This window comes from Oreochromis aureus, linkage group 12, assembly GCF_013358895.1.
Source record: "Oreochromis aureus strain Israel breed Guangdong linkage group 12, ZZ_aureus, whole genome shotgun sequence".
In the NCBI taxonomy this organism is placed as follows: Eukaryota; Metazoa; Chordata; class Actinopteri; order Cichliformes; family Cichlidae; genus Oreochromis; species Oreochromis aureus.
In genome coordinates, this window is record NC_052953.1 from 17382061 (window position 1) to 17404611 (window position 22551).

General features: G+C 39.3%; 2 protein-coding genes across 3 annotated transcripts in view; one reads left to right on the forward strand and one right to left on the reverse strand.

Annotated features, from left to right (window-relative positions):
- Nucleotides 1-1175: 1175 nt before the first annotated feature.
- On the reverse strand, nucleotides 1176-15969 carry LOC116336437 (solute carrier family 28 member 3). Its single transcript, XM_031760317.2, has 17 exons — nucleotides 15758-15969; nucleotides 14900-14985; nucleotides 14674-14765; nucleotides 12301-12490; nucleotides 10818-10962; nucleotides 10607-10720; nucleotides 10286-10363; nucleotides 10078-10158; nucleotides 9676-9756; nucleotides 9445-9570; nucleotides 8539-8663; nucleotides 7949-8117; nucleotides 7632-7829; nucleotides 5400-5481; nucleotides 3719-3817; nucleotides 2753-2867; nucleotides 1176-2610 (listed from the first exon to the last, which is right to left on the reverse strand). The coding sequence occupies exons 1-17, from the start codon at nucleotides 15824-15826 to the stop codon at nucleotides 2493-2495; spliced, it is 1968 nt and encodes a 655-aa protein (XP_031616177.1). The 5' UTR covers nucleotides 15827-15969; the 3' UTR covers nucleotides 1176-2492.
- Nucleotides 15970-19617: 3648 nt separating this feature from the next.
- ntrk2a (neurotrophic tyrosine kinase, receptor, type 2a) overlaps nucleotides 19618-22551 on the forward strand; it is a 108299-nt gene continuing 105365 nt past the window's right edge. For both annotated transcript variants that reach the window (XM_039621068.1, XM_031760329.2), the window contains exon 1: nucleotides 19618-20207. In XM_039621068.1, the coding sequence (XP_039477002.1) occupies nucleotides 19948-20207 (260 nt within the window). In that variant the 5' untranslated portion in view covers nucleotides 19618-19947. The remainder of the gene's footprint in view (nucleotides 20208-22551) is intronic.

A 22551-nucleotide genomic window follows, 5' to 3' on the forward strand; every position in this document is an offset into this window, starting at 1 on the left:
TAAGTCAGAGGGAGAACCTGGCTGTACAAAGAGGGCAGCTGAATGTCTGCTATATACAGTAAATATACATCAGCCCCATTTTTAGATCAGATCTTTCTTTGTTGTACGATAAGTTTGATTAATGTGTTTTGAAAATGAAAATGATTTAAATCTCAGAGGATTCAAGGAGAAGAAACTTGCAGGGTGAGTTTATTCTCTCCATTTGATGGTTTGTGTGTGTGTGTGTGTGTGTGTGTGTGTGTGTATCTTTTAGATAAGCCAAAGATATTTACTAATTTCCCTTCTATTCAAATATCTTTAAACTAGCTCATAAAAAAAATAATGTGCCAGAATATTTTTTTAATGTGCCACTATTAGCCATGAAGCTGTTTTTCACCTTTTTTAACATGCATTTATTTTACCAGTGACAGCAAACATAGCTTCAATGGTCATGGTGTGCCAAAGAAAAACAGATTCTTATATGTTATTAAATCGGTTAGATTATTTCTATAATTAGTTAACAATGAAAAACGTACATTGTTTCCTTTTGTTATATATTACAGATGCACTGAAGTCGTCCAAACTAAACGGCTCGTTGTTTTAAACACACCGATTTCCCTGAAAATGGAGACAAAATGAGCGATGCATGTTTTCTTTTTTTTCTCTTTTTTTAGAGAGGGGCATATGGTAAGATGGAGCCTAAACATGCCCTATGTGTCAGTGTCTCATGGCTGAGTTCAATGTTCCCTCTTTTTGGGTGTGTGAAATTCACACATGTGAACACACCTCCTGCCCACTGAGAAGGGAGCCATCTGACCTTTTGCTTGTGCTGGAATTAATGAAGAGACTGTCATTTGTGATCTCCATGATTGCATGCTCATCTCACACATGCAGATGTTGTAAATGTACAGCCATGATACCTTCCTCTTTGTTCTGGTTCACATTTCCTGAAATCGCCCATCGTTTTTCTCAAAACCGTAAAGTTCAGAATCACATTTTCACATTACACTCACGCAATGAATGCGACTTCTCGCAAGATCATACTCCTCAAAATTTTTTATCTGTGCTAAAAAAAATCCAACATTGTTTGTTTCTGATCATACAGACAGAGAGGGTAAAAACTCTACTGGGATATGACTATGAGCTAGATCAAAAACAGATTTGACATACAGATTTTCCAGTTAACTGTGAATGAATGAATAATAAGCATTTTATTACACAGACATACATAAACATGCTTACAGTATGCAAATGCAAGAGGCAATCTTGAATGCATGGAGTGAAAAAATACATTACAGCAAAAAAGATCCAGAGAGTTAATTAAAGAAAATCCAGTTACAGTGACTTTAAACATTCCTGGATAGCCAAAGTTAGAAGTCTTTTGTGCACCTTGGGACCAGACAAAAGGCTTTGACATGTTTCCTGCTCAAATAGGACAAAGTGTTGCTTGGGAACATGCCAACTCCTGCTGATTCTTTCAAATTTTACATCTACATTTATGTGTTCAAGAAATGTGTTTTAAAGGACTTTGTCAATAATGAGAACCTGTTGCTGCTGGGAGAACAGAAGAGTCTCCTGGTCTCAATCTCCTGGTTATAGAAGCCACAGAGAATCTGCTGAAAATGGGTGTATATATGTATTGTATGCATTTGACCTTAATGGGCATATATTGGTTTTAACAGTTTTGAGGAACTGAGTGTAAGTACTGAGATGGTTGCTTTACTTGTGTTTAATTGGAAGGCATCGGAAGTCTCTCACTGTGAAAATAGGTTTTATTAAGAGAGCATTAGGAAAATAAATATGACCATGTGGCTCTCAGAGTGGGATTTAGTGCTTTAGCAATTCAGTAAAGCTGTAATGAGCCAGATTCTTGGACAATCTGCCAGTCAAACCAGTGTGCCTCCATAATGACCTGATATATCCAGCATTTAGGTTGCTAAACAGGAACCAAAAGACACCAGCGACATCTAGTGGCTAATCAGTGTGCCATTATTGAAAAGTTCACCACTCCAGGCAAGGCAGGAACAAATTGTTAGAGGTTAGATCCTCTCTGTCAAGCGTGTAATTAAGCAGGTTTTGCAAGTTTTTCTCATTTTTGTGTTGGAAATTACTCTGATATAGCTTTTTGTACCATGAGATTTTTGCACTATTTAGAAACTGACAAGCTTTAGAAACACATGTACGACACATTAGACATACAAAATATCAATCACAGAGTCATCTCACATCATAGCGGTTTGAAATGATTGTTTATGTAATGATTGCTACAACGTAGAAACAAAATAAAAGTAAAAACATGAAATACTAAAGTGCAAACGTATTATTTTCAAACTATATAGTAATAGTTATGACAAAAAAGCCACTATATTTTAAATTATCATTATGCAAAAAGGTTGGGTAAAAGGACGTGTTTGGCATGTTTCATTTTTAAGGTTTTTTGGTGAAAGAAAACTTAACTTAAAAAATGACTTAACCTGTAAACAGTACATGTCTGTAGCACTGGAGTGTGTGATTTACAGCATGAGGCTGCAGTTGAAACGTTCAGGCGGCGTGAGTGTGCAGCAGCCGAGCAGACTGCTCTGACTGAATCCGTCCCCTGTCGTCACGTTCCATGGCTCATACACTGTCACGCTGCAAATAAAACACACACACATGCACGAGAAAATGTCCACTTGGTCAGATGAGTGAGTTGTAACATCGTTTTAACTGGGCAACAGTAATAAACACACACACACACACACACACACACACACACACACACACACACACACACCTGTTATACAGTTCTGTGCAGCAGGCATGCAGCTGTGAGCTGTTGGTCATGCTGGTGTTGTTGAACTCTACACTCAGCAAATGTGGGCACTCAGAATCAGGGATGTACAACATACCTAAGACAAAACAACAAAAATCCGAGTTATGGTTTTAAATGTTATGTATGTAGGTTTATAATTTGTTTTATAAAATATGCCAAACAGATACATTTTGAAGATTTAAAGATTTAGGAATCAATTCAATGTAGCTCAAAATGTTACATTTTAAAAATATCTTAGTTATGCCAGATCACTTTATAAAAATGCACATAAAGATGCAGATGAAGATAAACTGAAAGTACTTATTAAATTGTACGCAGAAATGTTGAAGATTGATCAAAAGTACTTTAAAATGTACATTTTTGCAAAGTGTATATTTTCGTGTAATATCAATAAATATTTCTTGTTGTGTATTGCCAGTATTATGTAGTATGTAATGACATATTTCCTCTATTGAACTATAGCCTATTTTCATGTAGGGTATAAAGAAACACTCAACACTAAGGTGACTGATTCCTGAGCAGTTGACAATGAATAATGACTAAATCTTAATAAAGGAATATTTTTACAGATAAAGAAAAATTATTAGATGCCAAGTAAGTAAATATAGTGTTAGTATAATGTTTAATTGTAATATTTAACCCTCAAACTCTCAGGTACTTACTAAAAAGCTGGATTTGAACTGATTTTTAAATTAAATTTAAAAATGTGCTTAAAACTCTGCAGTTGTAAAAGCTAAAATAAATGTTTTTGAACTAAGAACAATGTCAGTATACAAGGTTAATATACAGTTGCTGAAAATTTAATGCACACTTTCTGTAGAAGTGGTTGTTTGATCCAATAAGGATATTTGTACTTGATGAGGAAATATATCAAACATAATACTTTATTACCGAGAACATCAAGCCTGGCTGAAGAACAGATGTTACCTGCGATACAAGCTGTCATGAAACAAGAGATGCTGCCTGCAATCAGAGCTCTGAGGCCACAGCTGGAGATATCAGATCGTCTGTCTGGAGCCATGGCAGCTGGGGAAAGAACAATTATGCTGTACAGTTAGGTGTTTAAATTTCATAGTGACATTCTGTTTATAACTTTGGCTCTGTGCTCCTACAGTATGTTTGAACCAGCAATCAGTGTGAAATGGAAATTCAGACCTTCAGCTGTAGTTCAGCGGGTTAAAAATATTAGAGAAATTAAAGGCAGTTTTATACAAGGTGCAAACGTAATTGGACTATTCCCTAAAAAGCTGTTTCATGGACAGGTGTGAGGGAAAGAGCTCTCAGTGGGGGTGAAATAGGCAACAAAACAGCCATTTCCATAAGACAGATAGTGGGAGCATTCTGGGAAAAGGATCACGCAGGTGAGCTATGCAACATAAAAAGATAAGGACATTCAGGTAAGACAACAGTGGTGAATCACACGATCCTTTTGTAAAGAAAACCCCCTCAACATCACCCAGCCAACCTTACAGGTGGTGGGCAACTTTTACCTGAAGGATGGCGGTGGGAGGTTATTCAGAAGCAAATGATAGCAGATTGATGCACATATATACATATTTCCCCAGCAGCTGAGTTTCACCAGTGTTTATTGAGGATTTGATAGGAGAAAGGAGCAGCTGGACGAATTCTGACACATATAGAGCAAAACTCAGCGGTTAGATTCAGATGAATACAGTAAAATTGACTGTTCAAGTAGTCCAGACATACTGTGCAAGCAAACCAGGAGCTTCAGGAGTGCTACAGGCACCGAGACAGTCACCTGATCACACTACAGACTGGAAGACCTGCAAACAAACAGCTGAAGACAGGACCACCAAAGCATCAGAAAATCTAATCTCTGGTGATGCCCGTGGCTTCCAAACCTCAGACTTTTCCTTTGTAGAACAAGGACAAGCTACTATTATATTAGACTGTCCTGTTACATTTGAGCACAACGGCAGAATGACATGAAAAGTTAAAATTCACAGTTTTTTTCTTCTTACACTTCTGTAATCAAGACTTTCTGCTTATTTTCAGTCCTTTAATATTTGAAGAATCCCTGAGCTGTGTCTGGAGAAGAAATTGTGAAGATGTTTTTAAAAGTGCATTAATCAGGTTTGGCCTTGTCATTGGAAATTTCAGGACCGTTGAAATGCATGATTGTTCATCTTTGTAACTTCTTTGCTACACTTCATCAAAATGATGAGTGTGGACTTTTTTCTCAATTTAAAGTAATCATTTTTTCATAGTCACGGTCTGTTCTTTGACTGAAAAGAAGCACACAAATTAGACTTGTCCCATAACTTTATATAATAATAGTTATAAATGCGTTTGTTTAAACTTTTGAAAATTTTCTGTCTGTTTGAGATTTAGGGGAATTTGGCAGCTACAAGCCCATTCAGCCCACACACTGTAACTTGCCTTAAATCTGACAGATGGGTTCCTTGTCCTGCCAACCAAAAACATCAAGGACACCCCCCCCCATCCCACCCCCCAGTCTGTTCGTGTGGTGGAGATACTATCAAAAAATTGTGTGCTACAATATAGTTCAGAATGTTTCCAACATCATGAAGTTGAATGTTTTTCTGTTTTGCTCAGCTTTCTTAACATGTCTAAAGGTGTCACTCACACAGCGCTCCAATTGACATCCCCAGTGAAGCAAAGTTGGAAAATCCACACAAAGCGTACGTTGCAATGGCTTCAGAATGGACCTGGAACAGAGCAAATAAATCTAGTAAAGAAAACGCATGAGGGTGTAGGGGGTACGCGGGGGGGTGGGGGTGGGTCATGAATTCCAAAAGCCTAAATTTGCACTAATACAGTTTGATGTAAATACATGTGTATATACCACCCTCTGGCGTTCAGCAATAAAATTGCACTGGGAAAATTCACAGGCGTGACTTGCCCAATTGACTGACACCTGACGGTCGAAGTTCCCTCCAAGCATTCAGTGCAGCGCCGAAATGGACAAATGGTAACAAGAAAAAACAAAAACAAAAAAAAAGTCCTACCACCGAGACACCGACCACTACCACCAATCAGCTCATATCTGAAGATGCATTTGCCAGTGACTGCACAGGTGATTGTTCAACAACAACGTGTTCGTCAGATTGGGATGCTAGCACGGATGTATCTGTGGATACTAGCCAAGTGGCTAGCATAGCTGGAGACAGTAATGTGGAAAGTGATGAATGGTCTGATACTGTTCTGTAAACCGCTGGAAGAAAGGACAACTGCAGTAGATATTTTTCACACATTCATGAACACACATGTACTCTTGTGGGACAGATATGTTGGCATCTGCACTGGTGGCGCACGGGCCATGACTGGGAGACACGGAGCATCCACCGAGAGGCTCTTGCTGCAAAGGTAATACCTGCCCATCTGAAACATGTTTTGAACACCACTGTAAAAATGGTTAACTTTGTGAAAGCCAGGCCGCTGAACTCCCGCTTATTTGCTGCATTGTGCAATGAGATGGGCAGCGAGCATGAGACCTTAATACTCCACACAGAGGTTCGGTGGTTATCAAGAGGGATGTGATCAATATTAATCAGTGTAGTTACTGTAACCAGAAGTTACAATTCTCTAATTTTAAACTTAAACACAATAAAACCACATAAAATTAATGTGGAGTGTAATTATTTTTGGTCTCAATGCGATGCTGTGTTTGTCCTCGAGGACAAGGACAAAACAGCTTTCTTGTATTTTTTCATTTCCCTGTTTAATTTTAGCTCTCACTTCCTGTTTTTTTTCATTGGTAGTTATGTGTCTTTTGCGCAGTTTTTCTTCCCCCTCCTGTCTCATTTCCTTTGATTATCATCACCTCTCTCTTGTTACTCTACTTATTACCCTTTCATGTATAAATAGTGCTGTCTTCCCCTCAGTCTCCTTTGCATGTTACTGTGTTTGCTTGCCTGCGCCCTCTTTGGATTTTTGACATTTTTTTAATAAACTTTTCTTCTTTTTTTTTAAATTAACTTTTTGTAGAGCAGCCTGAACAAACAACTTGCATTTTGTTCACTCAGTCTGTCTCATCACACACAAAAACTGAGAACTAATAGGGAATAAGACACAGCTGGAAAACTAAACACACCTAAACTAAATCAAAGCAATGTGACACAGCTGCACTAAACCTATGATGGAAAAAGTGAATTGAACTGAAACAAGGAATTAAACACAAACTATAACCATGAACACAACCTAGACTGAAAATTGAGAAAGCTTGAGAATTTAGACAGAGAAATTCCAACCTGGAAAATAAAACTCAAAGCACCAAGACAAATAGACACAGTAACAATCAAGCAGAAAATATTAAATAATTAGTAGAAAAACCATAACTCAAAATGCTCCATCACAGACACAGGACCATGACATAAATGTCACTGATATCCATTAGAGAAATTAAGCTATATTTAGACCATAACACTGTCAAAATTAATTCTGACTTTTGTCACTTTAGCTACCAAAAAATGGTAACCTCAGTGGGATGCAGGCACTGTCTCGTGCTACCAGTAGTCACAAGGAAACTAACAAAACACAAAAACGATAAAGGGAGGATGAGGAGAGAGCAATAGCCCGAGGCCACTACCTGCAAAATCGTTCCCTTTTTGGAGCTGGCTCTTCAGTGGACCTGTTGCCACTTTAATTTCCACCAAAGCAGGTGAAATGAATCCACAGTTGTTTATCCTTCCTAACTGGATAGACTGATATCTGTGAAGTTCAGCTGACTTTGTGTTGTACCGTGACAACTGAGTGCTCCAATAATTTTTGTGAACAGTGAATAATCATACTGAGCAAACCAGATAGGGAAAGAATTAAAAATTAGAAGAGAAATAGTGAGAACATGAATAAAACTTACAGAAATGTATTGCTTCACATTGTTCACATATTCTGGCCCCCCTGCCTTCCTCCGGTTTATCAACTCTGACAGCTTCTGATAGGCCACAAACTCATTGAGGAATGTCTTAATGCCCATCAGTTCAGCAACAATGAAACTGTCCTCAAAGGAAACACCCATCATGAAGGAGAGAGGCATGAACACGTAGGAGCAGACGAGCTAAACAAGGGACACAAAGAAGCAGAAACAATAGAAAAATAAGCACATCAGGCTGTGTTTTATTATATTTATATAAAGTTTATTTTGTAGGGTTGGTGCGTGTGTTTGTGTATATTCACTGAGAAGCTGAGCTGTGGACAGTCAAACATCCCTCCCAGCCAGGAGAGGACAGCATCAAAAAAGGCCAGCAGGGCCATGAAGGCAATGATGTTGGCTAAAACGCTGGCCACTAGTGCGATTGCACGAGATGCACCGAGGGATGCCGCCTCCAACAAATTCTTGCTTTCACTGAAGAAAAAGGTAGAACTTGATTGGCACTCCTTTTTTTACAGTGTGATATAAATATAGCATTGTGTCATCAGCATAGTGGGTATGCGATGTATAAAAATTAGGTTGCATTATCATACTTGCCTTGATTATCATAGTTTTAGCTTAAATCAGTGTGGATTAACAAAAAAACATAACTGAATTAAACAGACATTTTTTGAACTTCAGTTAGATCTTCTCTAAAAGCCATTGGTCAATACCATTAAGGCTTTATAAACAAAGTCAGAAAGAAGTGACAGGATGAAGCAACAGCGAAATTATGTAGACAGAGTGAATTTAAAGATTGAACTGTAGAAAAACATTGTAACCATTTGAATCAAGTAGATAATAGATGTTGTATGGTGTAGGTATCTGTGTGTTTATTGTGATCACTCTTACCCACCCCTTGTCCATTTTGACTGGTCGATTGGACCGTAAAAATGAAGTTTCAGGCCAGAACATCTTGGCAATGGCCAGGGAAGCTGGAGCAGACATTACTGTTGCTGTCAACAAGTGCGTTGCATCAACCTCAAAGGAAAGGCAACAAATGGCACAGATTAATTTTTCATTTTCTTTTTATCAAATTGTCAAATTCAGTCACAAGCCTTAAATGAAATTTGAAATTACTCCTATATATGCTATTTTTTGCATCCTGCTCTTTGAAATTGAGCATTGATAATTACAATAAATTTGACCTTTCAGCCATGAAGATGAATCTCTTTTGAGAGAGAGACTTGGTCAAGATAGAGAGCATAACTTTGGATGGTTTTTGATGTTGGGGTAAACTCCGCCCACTGTGTTGCAAAATTTAAGCTGCCCAGGTCAATAGAAAAGGATAAGAAGATAGAAATTGTGTCTTGATTTGAGTATTCTGTTTTATTTCTGAAAATACTCATGTATTACTTTCCAGTTCGTTAAACTTCTTGTTAAACTGCTGTCCAGTTATCACATGTGAGGTTGTCTTTGAACTTCTTATAGCCAATCTTTTTTTTTGTAAAATCACCATCTTGTATTTTCCCTCTGCATTCCCTGTGTATACTTCTCATTGCTTTTAGTTTAGTACTTTCCCAATTCCCATTTAATTATTCAGACTTGACTTTGCCTTGTGTCTGTTTTTGTCTGTGTGCCCTTATTCCCTTTATTTTGATTTTAATTTTTTTTGTTTGTTTATTCACGAGAATAAACTTTTAATCAAGCACACACAGAACAAGTTTGGGTGCCTAAACACTTTCCAAATGTGCCTAACTCTGACAACCTCAACACTTCTTCAAACCCGCACCCCATCCTTTCAGCACATCCTCTTCCTCACCCCAAAGGAGATGTAGGCTCCCAAAATGGTACCAGAGATGCTGGCAAAACCTCCTGTCATCACAGCATGGATCTCTGAGAGAGTTAGCTCACTGATATATGGACGAATCAGGAGAGGTGAGTCGGTCTGACGAGAGAGATGATGATGAGGACAGACGATGGGGTCGACTAACATTAGTTGATCAATACAGTTGACATTAGTGTACTATTGTAAATGGTTACAGTTGCTTACGTGTCCAAGGAATATATTTCCAGCTGCAGCCATTGATTCTGCTGGAGATGTTCCCATGGTAACCTGCATTATGAATCCAATCTGGGGAAAAATCAGTGATAGAATGTAAAAAAGGGGAAAAACTGTAATAATAATAATAATAATATTAATGATAATAATGATAATAATGATAAGATAAATATAACACTATTATTATTATTGTTATTATTATTATTATTATTATTATTATTATTATTATTATTATTAATAATAATATACATTCTCATTCCGTGCTGTCTGTTACTATAACAGTCAACAGCCTTTCATTTCCAATTTTTTACGTCTTATTTCTAAAATAATGCTTTAAAACAATTCATCTGACTCCTTATACAGCATGTCTTTCTGTGTCTCCTCCATTCTCACCTTACAAATGAGCCAGGCCATGAAGCCAATGTGGTAGAGCATGGAGATGACAGAGCTTAAAAATACAAGTATTGGCATCACCTGCAGAGAGTCCACAATCAGGAAAATATTTCTAATGCTTCTAGTTATGTTTATACCTTGATATTAAAAACTAGATTGTCCTTTAAACACATTTAGTCACATGTGCGCTTTCACTGGATCATCATACCCTAAAGGCAAAGAAGTGGTCCGTGTAACTTTCACCAAACACGAACTTTGATCCAGTATCTGCAAAGGACATAAACGCCTGCATAGAGGAGATTTTCAGTTCTCAGCAACAGAAAAATAATAATTGTAACAGATGTTTCTTTTTTTCATTGAAAATGTAGCTTTTCTATCATCTTAACATTAAATGTCAAATATATGCAGCAGGAACATTTGTTTCAGAACAGCAGTGATTGCTACATCTGCAAATTTACCAAAAGCAACCATGCAAGCCACTAAAAAACAGGATGTGTGTGTGTGTGTTTGAATATATGTGTGTGTACACCTCTGCTTTGTTTCCAAGCCACTGCAGTGCACCTAAACCAAATGTGGTCCTGAGAATGAAAAGACCGAAGATAAACTGCAGCCCGGTCCCAAAAACCAGCGTTTGCCAAGACCACTGCAACACACATGAAAAATACATTTGTCTATGTGCAAACATGCATGTGTGATTTTGTGCATGTATGCATTTGTAAGCATGTATGTCCATCTTTTACCCTGAAGGGGTGTTTGGAGAACAGGAGTGTTAAGAAGACGAACAGCAGCAAGCCGAAGAAAGATACCAGCTGTCTAGTCCCCCGCTGGGCCGTGTCCAGAGCAAGCCAGCACACCGCAGCTACCAGCACTGACATATATATTATCCTGAACAGAAAGAAAGAGGGGAAGTGGAGGAATTCAGAGAGAACACTGTACAAACACTATAGTATGCAGTGTATATCCCATGTTATGTATATAATACTGTTATATACCTAAATTTGTGTCAGCTTAGAAACAGAACATATACACTGTTGTGCAAAATCTTGAACCAACCCTCATTTCTTTACATTTTGCTAGGAAATCTGGAAATGGGTGCAGTGATTTACTGGAATGTGCAAACTTAAATAGAAATACTGTACATAAGGCAAAACCAGAGTTAACGGTCAATATTTGGTCTAACCTCCTGTATTCTTCAACCTGAACTCTTTTTCAGGCTTTCTTGTCATTTCTTTTAAGTACTCTTAAGGAATAGTTCTCCAGGCTTCCTGAAGGACGTTCAAAGCTCATCTTTGGATGTTGGCTGCCTTTTGTTCTGTTCTCTGTCAAGATGATCCCACACTGCTTCAATAATGTTAATGTCCAGGCTCTAGGGAGGCTAATCCATAGCTGATTATGTTCCACTGGGTGTTTTTCTATCCAGGTATGCTTTTACTGCATCAGCAGTGTGTTTGTGATCATTATCATGCTGAAAAATGACGCTGTTGCCAATCAGATACTTTCCAGATGTTGTTGATTGGTTGATCAAAATCTGATCATACTTTTCTGACTTCATAATGTCATTTTGACAGGATCCCCAACACCACCAGCTGAAATGTGGCCCAAACCCATATTTTACAGATGGCTGTAGACACTCACAGTTGTATCTCTCTTCTAAACTCTTCCGCACATATTGACATTGAGAACAAATGATGTGTTCTTGTGACAAGCTGCTAGTAAGAAAACATACAGTTTAGATGCAATTTACAATCTACATTGAAGTTGGGGGGAGGTTGTAGGTGCTTGAAAGATTCATAGGTCAGTGTTACATGGTTTAATAAAGACAAGCGGGGGTTGGTTGGTGGGTGGTGGTGGGGGTACCCTGATCTTGACTTGCACCGGGTTGGCCGGCCTCCAGCAGCATTTCAGCAAATAATTTTATTGTGTTTAATGCAACACTCATGTCAGTCTCACTAATCATAAATTTTATCAGTCTGAGGATGCTGTGATTTTTGGAAAACTTAGAAACCCTCCACATGCTAAACTGTCTCGCACATCATACACATCAATGAGGGATTTTTGATATGCTGTCTTTACAGTCCCTCACATTTTTTCTTCCTGTGTCATTATGGTGAAAAGATCAGTCCTCTCAGCCCACCTGGCCAACCCCTAGCTGCCCAGTTCCTTTGTCGTAGAAGGTGCACATGGGTGTAGAAAGGCTGAAATATGATTTGTCTCATTTCTCACCATCTGATCCCACACAAGTTCCTGCTGAGAAGGTCTCTGATAGGAGCGAGAGCCTCCCACACTTGCTCACCATATCGTTCCATCATCCAATCCCAGACCAGGAAAAAAATGGTTACCAAGGAGATGACCAGCAGCCCCACAGCCCGATGGAAGTTCACAACACATGCCGCTATCACCATGGCAACAAAGCCTGAAACAAATATAGAATCAATGTGAGTTACATCCTCACATGACCCTCAGACTACTGACATGTTAATGAAATGTTTTTATTTAGACTACTGTATTATCTGTTTTGTATCCACTAGCGAGACATGAGGGGGTGTAGTTGATGTGAAAATGGAGTGCACAGATGACACATCTTCCAGCAGGCAAACGCTACTTAAAGGTTCATGCGTATGATTCAGGACTCAAAGTCTTACTAGATTCCCCGACTGAACAGATCTGAGCTGAGACGTTAACTAAAAGTAGTCTAGTAGCAGTAGAAAATATAGCACGCAAAAGCAATATATGGAGAATTAGTGGTGAAAAAAAAAACAGAAGAAACAGCTGAAATAGCTAGCTCACTGTTAGCTAGCTTTGCTAATTAGCTTAGCTAGTAACATGAATAAACAAATTAAATTGTTACCTGAACAATAAAATGCAAACCATAGTATAAATAGCTAAAATGTATAGGTAAAGAAGAATGAATTAATGTATTTTATCAAAGGTGGTGAAAGATATTTTTTTTTCACTCAGCGTATGCTAACTGTGTTACAAACGGAATTAATGATTAAACTTCTTTACTCAAATAAAAGTAAAAAAGTACATGTTCTGAAATGTATTCAGCATATAAATGTAATCATTTGAAGGACTTTTATGGCAGCTATTTATGTGCTAAGCTAACAGACAAACGTTTTCATTTCCTGTTATGATGCTGCTAAAAGTACTTAACAGCCATTTATTTATGCACAGCTTTTTTAATGTCCAGCCATAGGTCTGGCCACTGCCACCAACACATTAATTCTTTTCTTTTTCAGCCAGACTTCTGTATATTTGCTGTTTGATACAATTTGGGCCAAGCTTTAAGTGTTGGATAGATGACCTCACATTTGGTTCTATAATACTTGGTATACAGAGGAGTTTATGTTCAGCTGCAAGGTATGGGGCGCCTTTTGTAAAACTGAAACATGCTGCAATTAACAGCAACATTTTTCCACGTTTATCTCAAAAGCTTACAAAAACATGTTTTTTCGAGTCACTTTTTACAACATTTACTAAAATATTTGTAACTTTTTATATCTAAAATACAATTTTAAATGTAAAATCTAAATATTATATTTAAAACTAAATGTTAAAAGTTAAATCTTAGTATTATATTTAAATCTAAAAGTTAAATGTTAAATCTAAATGTTACGGGAAACTTTTACTGGATTTATTTTACGGGAAATATTTAGCTAACATTTTAACATGTGTTTAGTTGAAGACATTTGAACTTGAAAATTGTTGAGAACAGGCTTTTGAATCCATCTGTCACGGCTGTCGGGGTTCACGTGAAAAAGGCTGGAAACCACGGAATGTACTTTAAAAAGATCATTTTACATTTTCAATTCCCATCTACTCTGGTTATTTTTGTATTATGGACTCATGACAAGGTGTTTTGAGCTGGAATCTCTTATCTACTAAAGATGAATTGAGATGAAAAAACGTGTTTCATTAAAGCATATATTATCTACATGTACTCCACATCTACCCTCAGCAATCATGAATATTTAGACTGAATTTTTGAATGTTGGCACTCACCACTAGATGTATTCAGTACTCACCACCTGGCAGAAAAGCAGGTTTGGGGTCATCATCAGTGCTAAAACATTAACTAAACTTTTAACCTTTGATACAGTCAAAGGTTATCAAGGCAGGTGTTTTGAAAATCAGATATCCTACAAAGGGACTCAGGTAATGAAATAAATAATTGCCTAAATTTTGGTGTGTTGTTATCTTTGAATCAATAACGTCTCATTCGTGGGATGCGATATGTCATTTTGTGTCTGCCTGCACAGACCTCGACAAGTCCTTTTAGTACACACCGCTCGTGCTCTGATAAACCATGTCTTGATTTTTCCACTGACAATGAAAGCGATTTATAGTAAATTAAACTTTTATTTTTTCAGTTTGTTCCACAAAAACATGCTCACATCAATCTGCTCTAAAGGCAAAGAACATGCAGGTCCAGTCACCTGTCAGGCTAGTTTGTAAATTTAACAGCCCTTTACAACTCAGTACAAAATTAGAAATAGATTCTCCCTTTATGCCTTTGTATTTTAGTCCTATGCGGCACAACTATAACCTACTTAGGCACCTGAGTTACACTTTAACAGACACAAACAGATAATTTACCAGCAGCTAAAACTAGCTGGATAATCAGGTGAATCTGGTCTTTGTGCTTTGCCATATAGCCCTGGAGTGCCTCCACTTTCTTCTCCAGCAAGCTGTTGACACACAGATAAGAGGAGTAAGGAGAGAGGTCATAAATGTTAGATCAAAAGGCACACGAAAGAAAAGCTGGATATTCAGAAGATATGAAGAAACACTGTGTTTTTGGTTAAAATGAGAAAGGAAAAACCTCTTGTCGTGTTGTCCCGTCTTTGCCGATGCATTGTCTATACCTTCGGAGGAGATTTCCACATCAGTGCATATGTGCTGCTGTCCCTGTCACACATGTATTGAGGATCATTCATAATAGAAATTGTTAAAATTTGGCAGAGAGGACCCAGAAGCAGCCAACAGACTTGTTTTACATGATGTTTGGTCAGTGAGGCAAAAAAAGATCAAGAAAAGGATGAGGGATGGGGGTGACTGGTGACACACTGGTGCACAGAACTGGCTTGAATGGGATTGTTTACACAGCGCTTGCACAATGACATTCTTCTTCAAACCCTAGACAAAGACTTATTTTTCCTTTTGCACAATGACCATCGGGGTTATTATAATGCAGGATTTTTTCATTCTTTCTTCATTGTTTTTCAGGTGATTTTAGTTTGTTTTTATTACTGATTGAAAGGATTTCGGTATAATTAGTTTCTTAGTTTTAGTTTTAGCAGTTTATTTAGATGGGGCATTTTTCCAGTTATAAGATTTAAGAAGTTGGTTGATTTTAATGACTGAAAATGAAGACATTCCTGTATATTTATTTTGTTTTATTTAGGTTTTTTAGTTAACTGCAATCACCGTGCTCAGGTTGAATCTCCACGGGTTGGCTGCAGGTGTAAATATGCCACTCTAGCTCAAAAACCATTTGAGTTGGTTTAATCATCCTCAGAAGCCTCAAAGTTAATTGTCAACTTCAGTAAAAGTCAGAAGATAGATGGAATTTTAATTATTGAATATAAAAAAACCCAAACAAACGTAGCTCAAACCATCTTGTAATTGAAATGATCGAAAGAGTTCCAGTTCTTTTAAGATTGTTTTATGCCTTACTTACCTCTGATTCAAAGGCCTCATTGTCATTTCCTTGTTTTCCATCCTTATTTTCTATTATATCCAGCTCCATTTCCTTGCTGTTCCTTGACTGTATGTCAGGCACTCACTGGAAGACTTTAACCCCACCTGTCCCAACCTTTTCCCCTCCCTTCCTCCTTTCCACTGACTTCTGTATCCTCTCCCCTCTCGAATAGTGTCCGCTACTTGTTACTAATGCATGGCTACTAAATATCTTCTTCTTTTTTTGGTCTGCCGTCTGCTTGGATGATCAGATTATGTAGTTAAAAAGTCACAGACGGGATACTTCATTGTTCTTTTGCTGACAGGGATGGTTATTGGTGCATTACTTTCTAAAAGCTTCAGTCATTTCCTTTGGTCCTTTAGCAGCCTGAGAGGACACTCTGTATATGTGCTGGCTTTCTAAAACGAAACAAAGCAGAAGTTCATCACTTCTTAGATTAAACTCCCAGCTCACTGGAAACATTGTGTTGTACCTTCTGAAAATGGGCTTTTTAAGTATCCCGTCTGCCACTAGAGAGCACTGCTGTATAATCTGTAAGTAGAACCACAATTCAAATGACTTGTAGAGGTTGAAATAAGTTCACGAACCCTCATGACATGCTGTACAAAACCATAGTAGTACAGAAACATCAAAACAAAACATTTATATGTAGGAAAATCAATAACAGCAGAGCATAACTGGAGGGATGTTGAACCACTGACAAAAAAAAGAAAAAGAAAGAAAACTTTTAACTTGACTTTCTTAAAGTTAAAAGAAAATTAAGAATAATTTTCAAATTTTACTTCCTTTCATATGAAAATTGCTCATCGTGTCATGCATTTGTTCCTTTTAGTCACAGCTCTGCGGTAATAATTCAGTTCAGAAAGTGACATTCAGACAATTTTTAATGAAAAAATATATTTCCTTTTAATAAAGACTTGTGGGTTCCACTGAAGACTACTATCTCCTCATACTTTGATGTAGCCAGTTCAGGATGAAGCCTGAAAGCACATTAGACTGAGAAGAGAGGAGGGAAATAGTCCGGACAGACTGAGGTTTGTCTCTCCGCGGGTTGTGTGTTGTGTTCCAAGCCGCCCCACATTTAGTGAAAGAAGAAAGACATTCAGCTCAGTGATGTTTTCATTACATACTCCCATCCACTCACTGGTCTGCTGTTCCAGTCATGACCCGGGTTCTGTTACTCTCAGCTTTGGGCTAAAGCAGCATATCAGCCCCTTTCTGGTCCCAAATAAATAAACCGTAACAAGTTCTGGTAAATGTTTGGACTTGAAAATGATAAGACATTCTTCCTCATCTTGTGCAAACCTGAGGTAACAGCCGTAAGTGCACACATTATGTTCTCAGTCAAAGAAAACCCAAGAACAGAATATGATGCAACAACAGGAAGCAGCACAGGTAGCTTTAATGGAGCGACATGATTGCGAAGCAGCGACCAAAGCAATTATGCCTCAACAACGAATGACTGTGACGATAAAATAGGCGATTGGGATTCAACAACATCTGATCTGAAAGGAACTCAGGGGAGACTGTGATGATTGTATACTCGACTGACATCACCTCGAAGTTTTACATCATTTGATGGATATTTCCAGGAGCAATCTAATCCTGTATCTAAATGGACCCATCAAGTGATTAATTGAATATTATTTATAGCCCCAGTTTGATGGTTATTTGCAAATAATTGTAAAGATACAAAATAGTTGTGAACATAATGAATGAAAACAGATGCAATTCACCAGTCTCCACACAGCCAGAGGCAAAGATCTTTACATTATGATACCATGCTGCTATGGGGGGAGCTGGATGACATCATGAGAATGCGCACATACATCAGCCTCAAACAGAGTTCATCGTTTATTAATAAACAGATTTATATATTTATATATTTAAATACCATCTCTGATTTTTATTTCTAGAGCTGATTCATTTATGACTCACCCACTAACATTTTGCAAATGGATGTGTTTTTTCTTTTTTTGTGAGGCAGAACTCGTCCAAAAGAAAGTACTTTAAAAGAATGTCCCATCTAATTTCAATAATTAAAGTCTGACTCTAGATAAGCTGCTTATTTTATTCAAAGAAACTCATTTTTGGCAAAGGGTTATCAAGATATGACATGGATTAAAACCTATACTAACTGCCAGAGGGGTATGGCTGCCAAATGAAACGTCCACAGAGACACCTTTAACATATTTAATGTCAATTTATGCGCGTACAGTTTAAATACATTGAAAGTGGTGATTTAAACCATGAAACATGCTGATTCACAAGAAGCCAAATGTATTGTGTGGTGTGGTAGGCGCACAGTGCTGTATGGAAAACCCATTCTGAGGATGACAGACGGTTCGCGTGGTGTTATTAATATATCACAGACCTGTAACACAGGTTGCATCCTCTAAAGGAGCAGAGAGGAATCTGAATATTCTGTTTTTGTCAGACACATTTTTTTTTTAATTGGTACACCCACGCTGCTCTGTGCAGAGTGCGTACACCCCAGTTTGTGAGGCAGACACCCATCAGATTCGTTTGCACACAAACAGGGCTCCATAATTACGCTCCTCTATTCAGCAGCACTGCCTGTGCGTCAGCACAAACGTCATATTAGAGCTGCACATGGGGGACGGAACATTGGAGAGAAGAGGAGAGGAGAGGAGAGGAGAGGAGAGGGAGCCTCGCAGATGTGGTGTGCTGGGGCTGCTGCTGCTTGCAGGCAGATGTTCTGTCATCCTCTGTCTCTCACTTATAAGGTGAACGACTGTGGAGGAGTAGCTCTGTTGTCCAGTTGTAGAGAGCAGGGAGAGACTAACTCTTATGTTAGCAATGCATCCAGCTGAAGGAGAGCTCGCCTATAGCAACAGGGTGACTGGCATACAGCCGTATAACCTGCACTCTAAGATGACATGTTATTGATTCAGGTCTGGTTTGGCTGAGAGCCTCTAATCATTATGAAATATGGCCTAATGATTTAATATGGTGATGCCAGGTGAAGTACATGCCAGCTAAAGACCTGATGATCGGTGATTGCTCACTCTTTCTCTGTACATATTACATCCAGCCTGCATATTTAAGCATCTCTCAGCTCAGTTAGAAATAAAGCTCCAGGATATTTAAACACAGTCGGCTATTCTAACATGTCGAATGAGGATTAAATGGGAAGCGACTGCGAAAAACAGCTTTGTTTTTCATTGATTAGCTGTGTACAGTTCCAGAAGTATTACAGCCAGATGATAATCATAATGACGATGGCAACAGTGTTGATGAGAATGATTACGACAATTAGAGCCTGTAAATTGATAGCCCCTTGTATCTCATTTAGTCAACGATCTAAAGCCAGGTAGCGGATAAATTAAGTAAGCTGTTCAGAGCACAAATCTTTTCAACCCCTCTGTCTTTTTCTTTATGTCAGATAAGGATGCTCACATCTTGCTACAAGGAAACTTCAACTAAACCAAATGAGGATAAATAATTAACCAGAAAACACGCGTGGAGAGCGAGCACAGGCTTTGGTGAGGTGCCCCTTGAGCAAGAAACAGTTGTGCTCTTCCACTGACCCTTCCCCCGGACCTTCCTGAGAGGACCGGTCCTCTAAGAGGGCATCGGTGATGTTTATTCACGGCGTGCATTGATGCTCCTTTATCATCTTCATCCCGACGAAGCGCGCGGAAAAAGCGGTGAGGTGCGGTGCTCACCTTCTGACTGTCATTTTGTACACTTACATCACCACCACCACTAACAACAACCGAAAATTACCCTCCACACACGACAACTCTGTCGGGAGGAGGTTCCGGTGCCTGTCAGCTGAGAGAGAGAGAGAGAGAGAGAGTGAGAGAGAGAGAGAGAGAGAGATCCTCCTTGGCACACATTGCCAGTGTGGCAGTGAGATTTTGACTAACTGGCTGACTGACTGGGGGATTCTGGAGGAATCACACGGGGAAGGGACGACACACTCTCCGGTTTTCTCTTTTTCCCACCCCTTTCTCTCCTTCTAGTCTGTCATCGCCGGAGCGGTCGATGGTTTTCTAGCTGAGAAGCCTGCATCCATCTCAGCGGCGGATTTTGTTTTATTTCTCCTCTCCTCGATTGGCCGAACCGGGGCTGATCCCAGCCAACCTGGGCCGGGCCGTGGAGCTGTTCAGCGAGCCTTATAGCTGAAGTTGGCGGCACCCGAGATGAGCGCCTTGAGACCCGGGAGCGGGGCTCTCTCCTCGCCGGGGAGACGGTTCGGGTCGTGGCGGTGCTGCTGCTGGTGGTGGTGGGTGTTGGTAGTCGGGGTGGCAGTAGGTTCGGGTGATCCGTGGATGTCCGCCGAGGCATGCCCCTCGTCTTGTTCCTGCAGCAGCACCAGGATCTCTTGCGTGGACCCGGAGCGGGGTATCAATGCCTTCCCCGTCCTGCAGACCGAGGCAGAGATGGAGAACATCACCGACATGTGAGTTTCCCTCATAAGCACCAGTTCAGGGAGAAATGTGAAGCTAATGCGTCAGCGGTAAATCAGCATATTTTTCACGACTTTATCCTTTTCCAGCGGCTACATTTCCCAGAACTTCCCAAATAAAGAAACGACATCCTTCACCCCTCCTCTGTTACTTGTATGGGGAGCCGACAGATCCACAGTCAGCAAAGAAAGCGGCCCAAATGTTGTTTATTTCTGCACTGAATTTTAACCCGATGAATGAATTTTAAAGCGAATTCGCAAATCCATGTCACTTCAGGTAGGATTTTAAGTAGCCGACAGCCTACACTTCTTTCCCCGTTGGCACGGGTTTGCCTCAGAAAGGCATCAAGTGCAACCTACATTGCATAACAGACTCTTTGGCATCAAGGGGCACATCAGTCTTTCGGCACCAGCGAGGAAACAAGCTCATTTAGAAATGAAATGCAACTGAAGCTGATGGGCTTTATTCTGACAAATGGACAGCTCAGTCTGCGCGCGTACGTGCTCGTGTTTGTGTGGAGACGCCAGATACTACAGTCCAAATATTAGCACAGACACTTCCCAAGATGGCTTATATGAGTGTAGGCTATCTAAATGAACCACACAGGCGGAGAGAATCGATGCTGAAGAAAGAAAAAAAAAGAAAAGTGACGTTTTTCTTGTCAGACTCAACATTTTGCTGGCAGTCTCTCTAAGGCTGGTCGGGCGCAAGATGCCATAAATCTCAGTGTGTGTTTAGATGTACTGTATCCTCTCCTCCCCGGGCTGTATTTGAGCTTTTTCCACTCACATTTAATGAAACGTCACTTGGCCTGAAAATGAGCCGAGGCACCTCTGCAGCCGAGACAAATTAAACGGGAGATTAAGGTTTTTAATTGCGCCAGCATATTTCTTGGCAAAGATAAACGGCCTTGTTGGTAATGACTTATGTCGGAGATAAACAGTTTTTATCGGCGGCCTTGGAGAAGCCTTGGAAGCTCTTTGAATGAGCCAGTGTGGTGAACAGCACTGACTGAGTGCTTGGCTAATGTAAACAGACAAATTACTGATGACCGTGGAGCTGCTAATTCCGAACGACCTTGCCAAAAAAAAAAAAAAAAACTAAGCGAGGGGAGATAGTGTAGGTCATCGTGCGCCCTGTCGTATGTGCCGTTTTTGGTTGGACTTAGTTTATGACAACTGATCTGAATCCTCAACAACTGGTCAGAAATTGATGTGCTGTATGGGTGTAACAGCTCACACAGTCTGCGGTGATGTCTCATTTATGCCCTAATGTGTAGCCTGCAGTATGTATATGCTCAGAATCCCAAACAAATCATACTTAGTCGCCATCTGTTAAGAAAATATCCTTTAGGGGGGAGATTCAGGGAGGCGGCTGTGCTAATGACCGGATAATACAGACAATCATAAATGGCAATATGTAGAAAATGCCCTCCTGAATAAATACCGAAAACAACCACGGCGTACAGAAATTTCCCAGAGTTTGTATATTGACGCTCGACAGACACAGGAGGCTAACGCACATATGTGGGTATAATAAAGGTTATTTAAAAGCTCAGTTAAATTCCTCCCTGTTCACTAAAACAGACGTGCAGCGACGGCTTCGTCAAACATGTGCACACTTGTGTTATTTGACAGCAGCGTTATTATCCATCAAGACTGTCTGCTGGACTCTTTTGCAGGTGTTCTTTACATTTTAATTTAATTTTTTTAAGCGCAGACACCGAGTGACTAATTGGTGATTTATTTCCGATCGCAAACGAGTTCGTTCCCCTAAAACGCATCACTGCTGTCAGGCCTTAGTAGTACAGTGTGCTCCTTATTGAGAGATAAATTTCATTACCACTAGGTTTTTTTCCCCGTACTTTTTCTAGTAGATTGTAATGGGAAATGAGTGGAAGGAAAGGATAGGTGTTGTGCACAAAATGTTCCCTGCAACACCCCAGACATGCAGATTGCATGATGTACTTTTTTTTAAAGGAATTATATTGCTATTTAACCGCCTATATCTATGTTACTTACCCCCCCTTTTTTTTTTAAAGGGGCAGCAAACAGGCAGCCAAACACTACAAGTAATCGGAAGTAAACACAACATCCACTTTATATGCAAGCCAAACCAACTGCATTGCAACTTAGAGCAATCACACTGACCAGTGCTACTATGGTAGCAACTCTCTAAATTCACCAGGACCCCCCTGCTAAACAGACCATGTGCTGTCCCTTCAGTCCTAACTTATTTATCTTTTCACTTGCAGCAACTAAAATGTACTTATTATGATATACATTGAGAAATATGAACTAAAAGGTACACCAGATGAATTTGCAATAATTCCCAAAA

What these genes read in the sequence shown, in the direction of transcription:
- LOC116336437 (XM_031760317.2), bottom strand. Translation starts at nt 15,826, where the DNA reads ATGGAGCTGGATATAATAGAAAATAAGGATGGAAAACAAGGAAATGAC. An exon ending in ACGGGACAACACGACAAGAG is followed by an intron (nt 14,766 to 14,899) that starts GTTTTTCCTTTC and finishes GTGTGTCAACAG; the next exon opens with CTTGCTGGAGAAGAAAGTGG. An exon ending in GTCCACAGCTCAGCTTCTCA is followed by an intron (nt 7,830 to 7,948) that starts GTGAATATACAC and finishes TCCCTTGTTTAG; the next exon opens with CTCGTCTGCTCCTACGTGTT.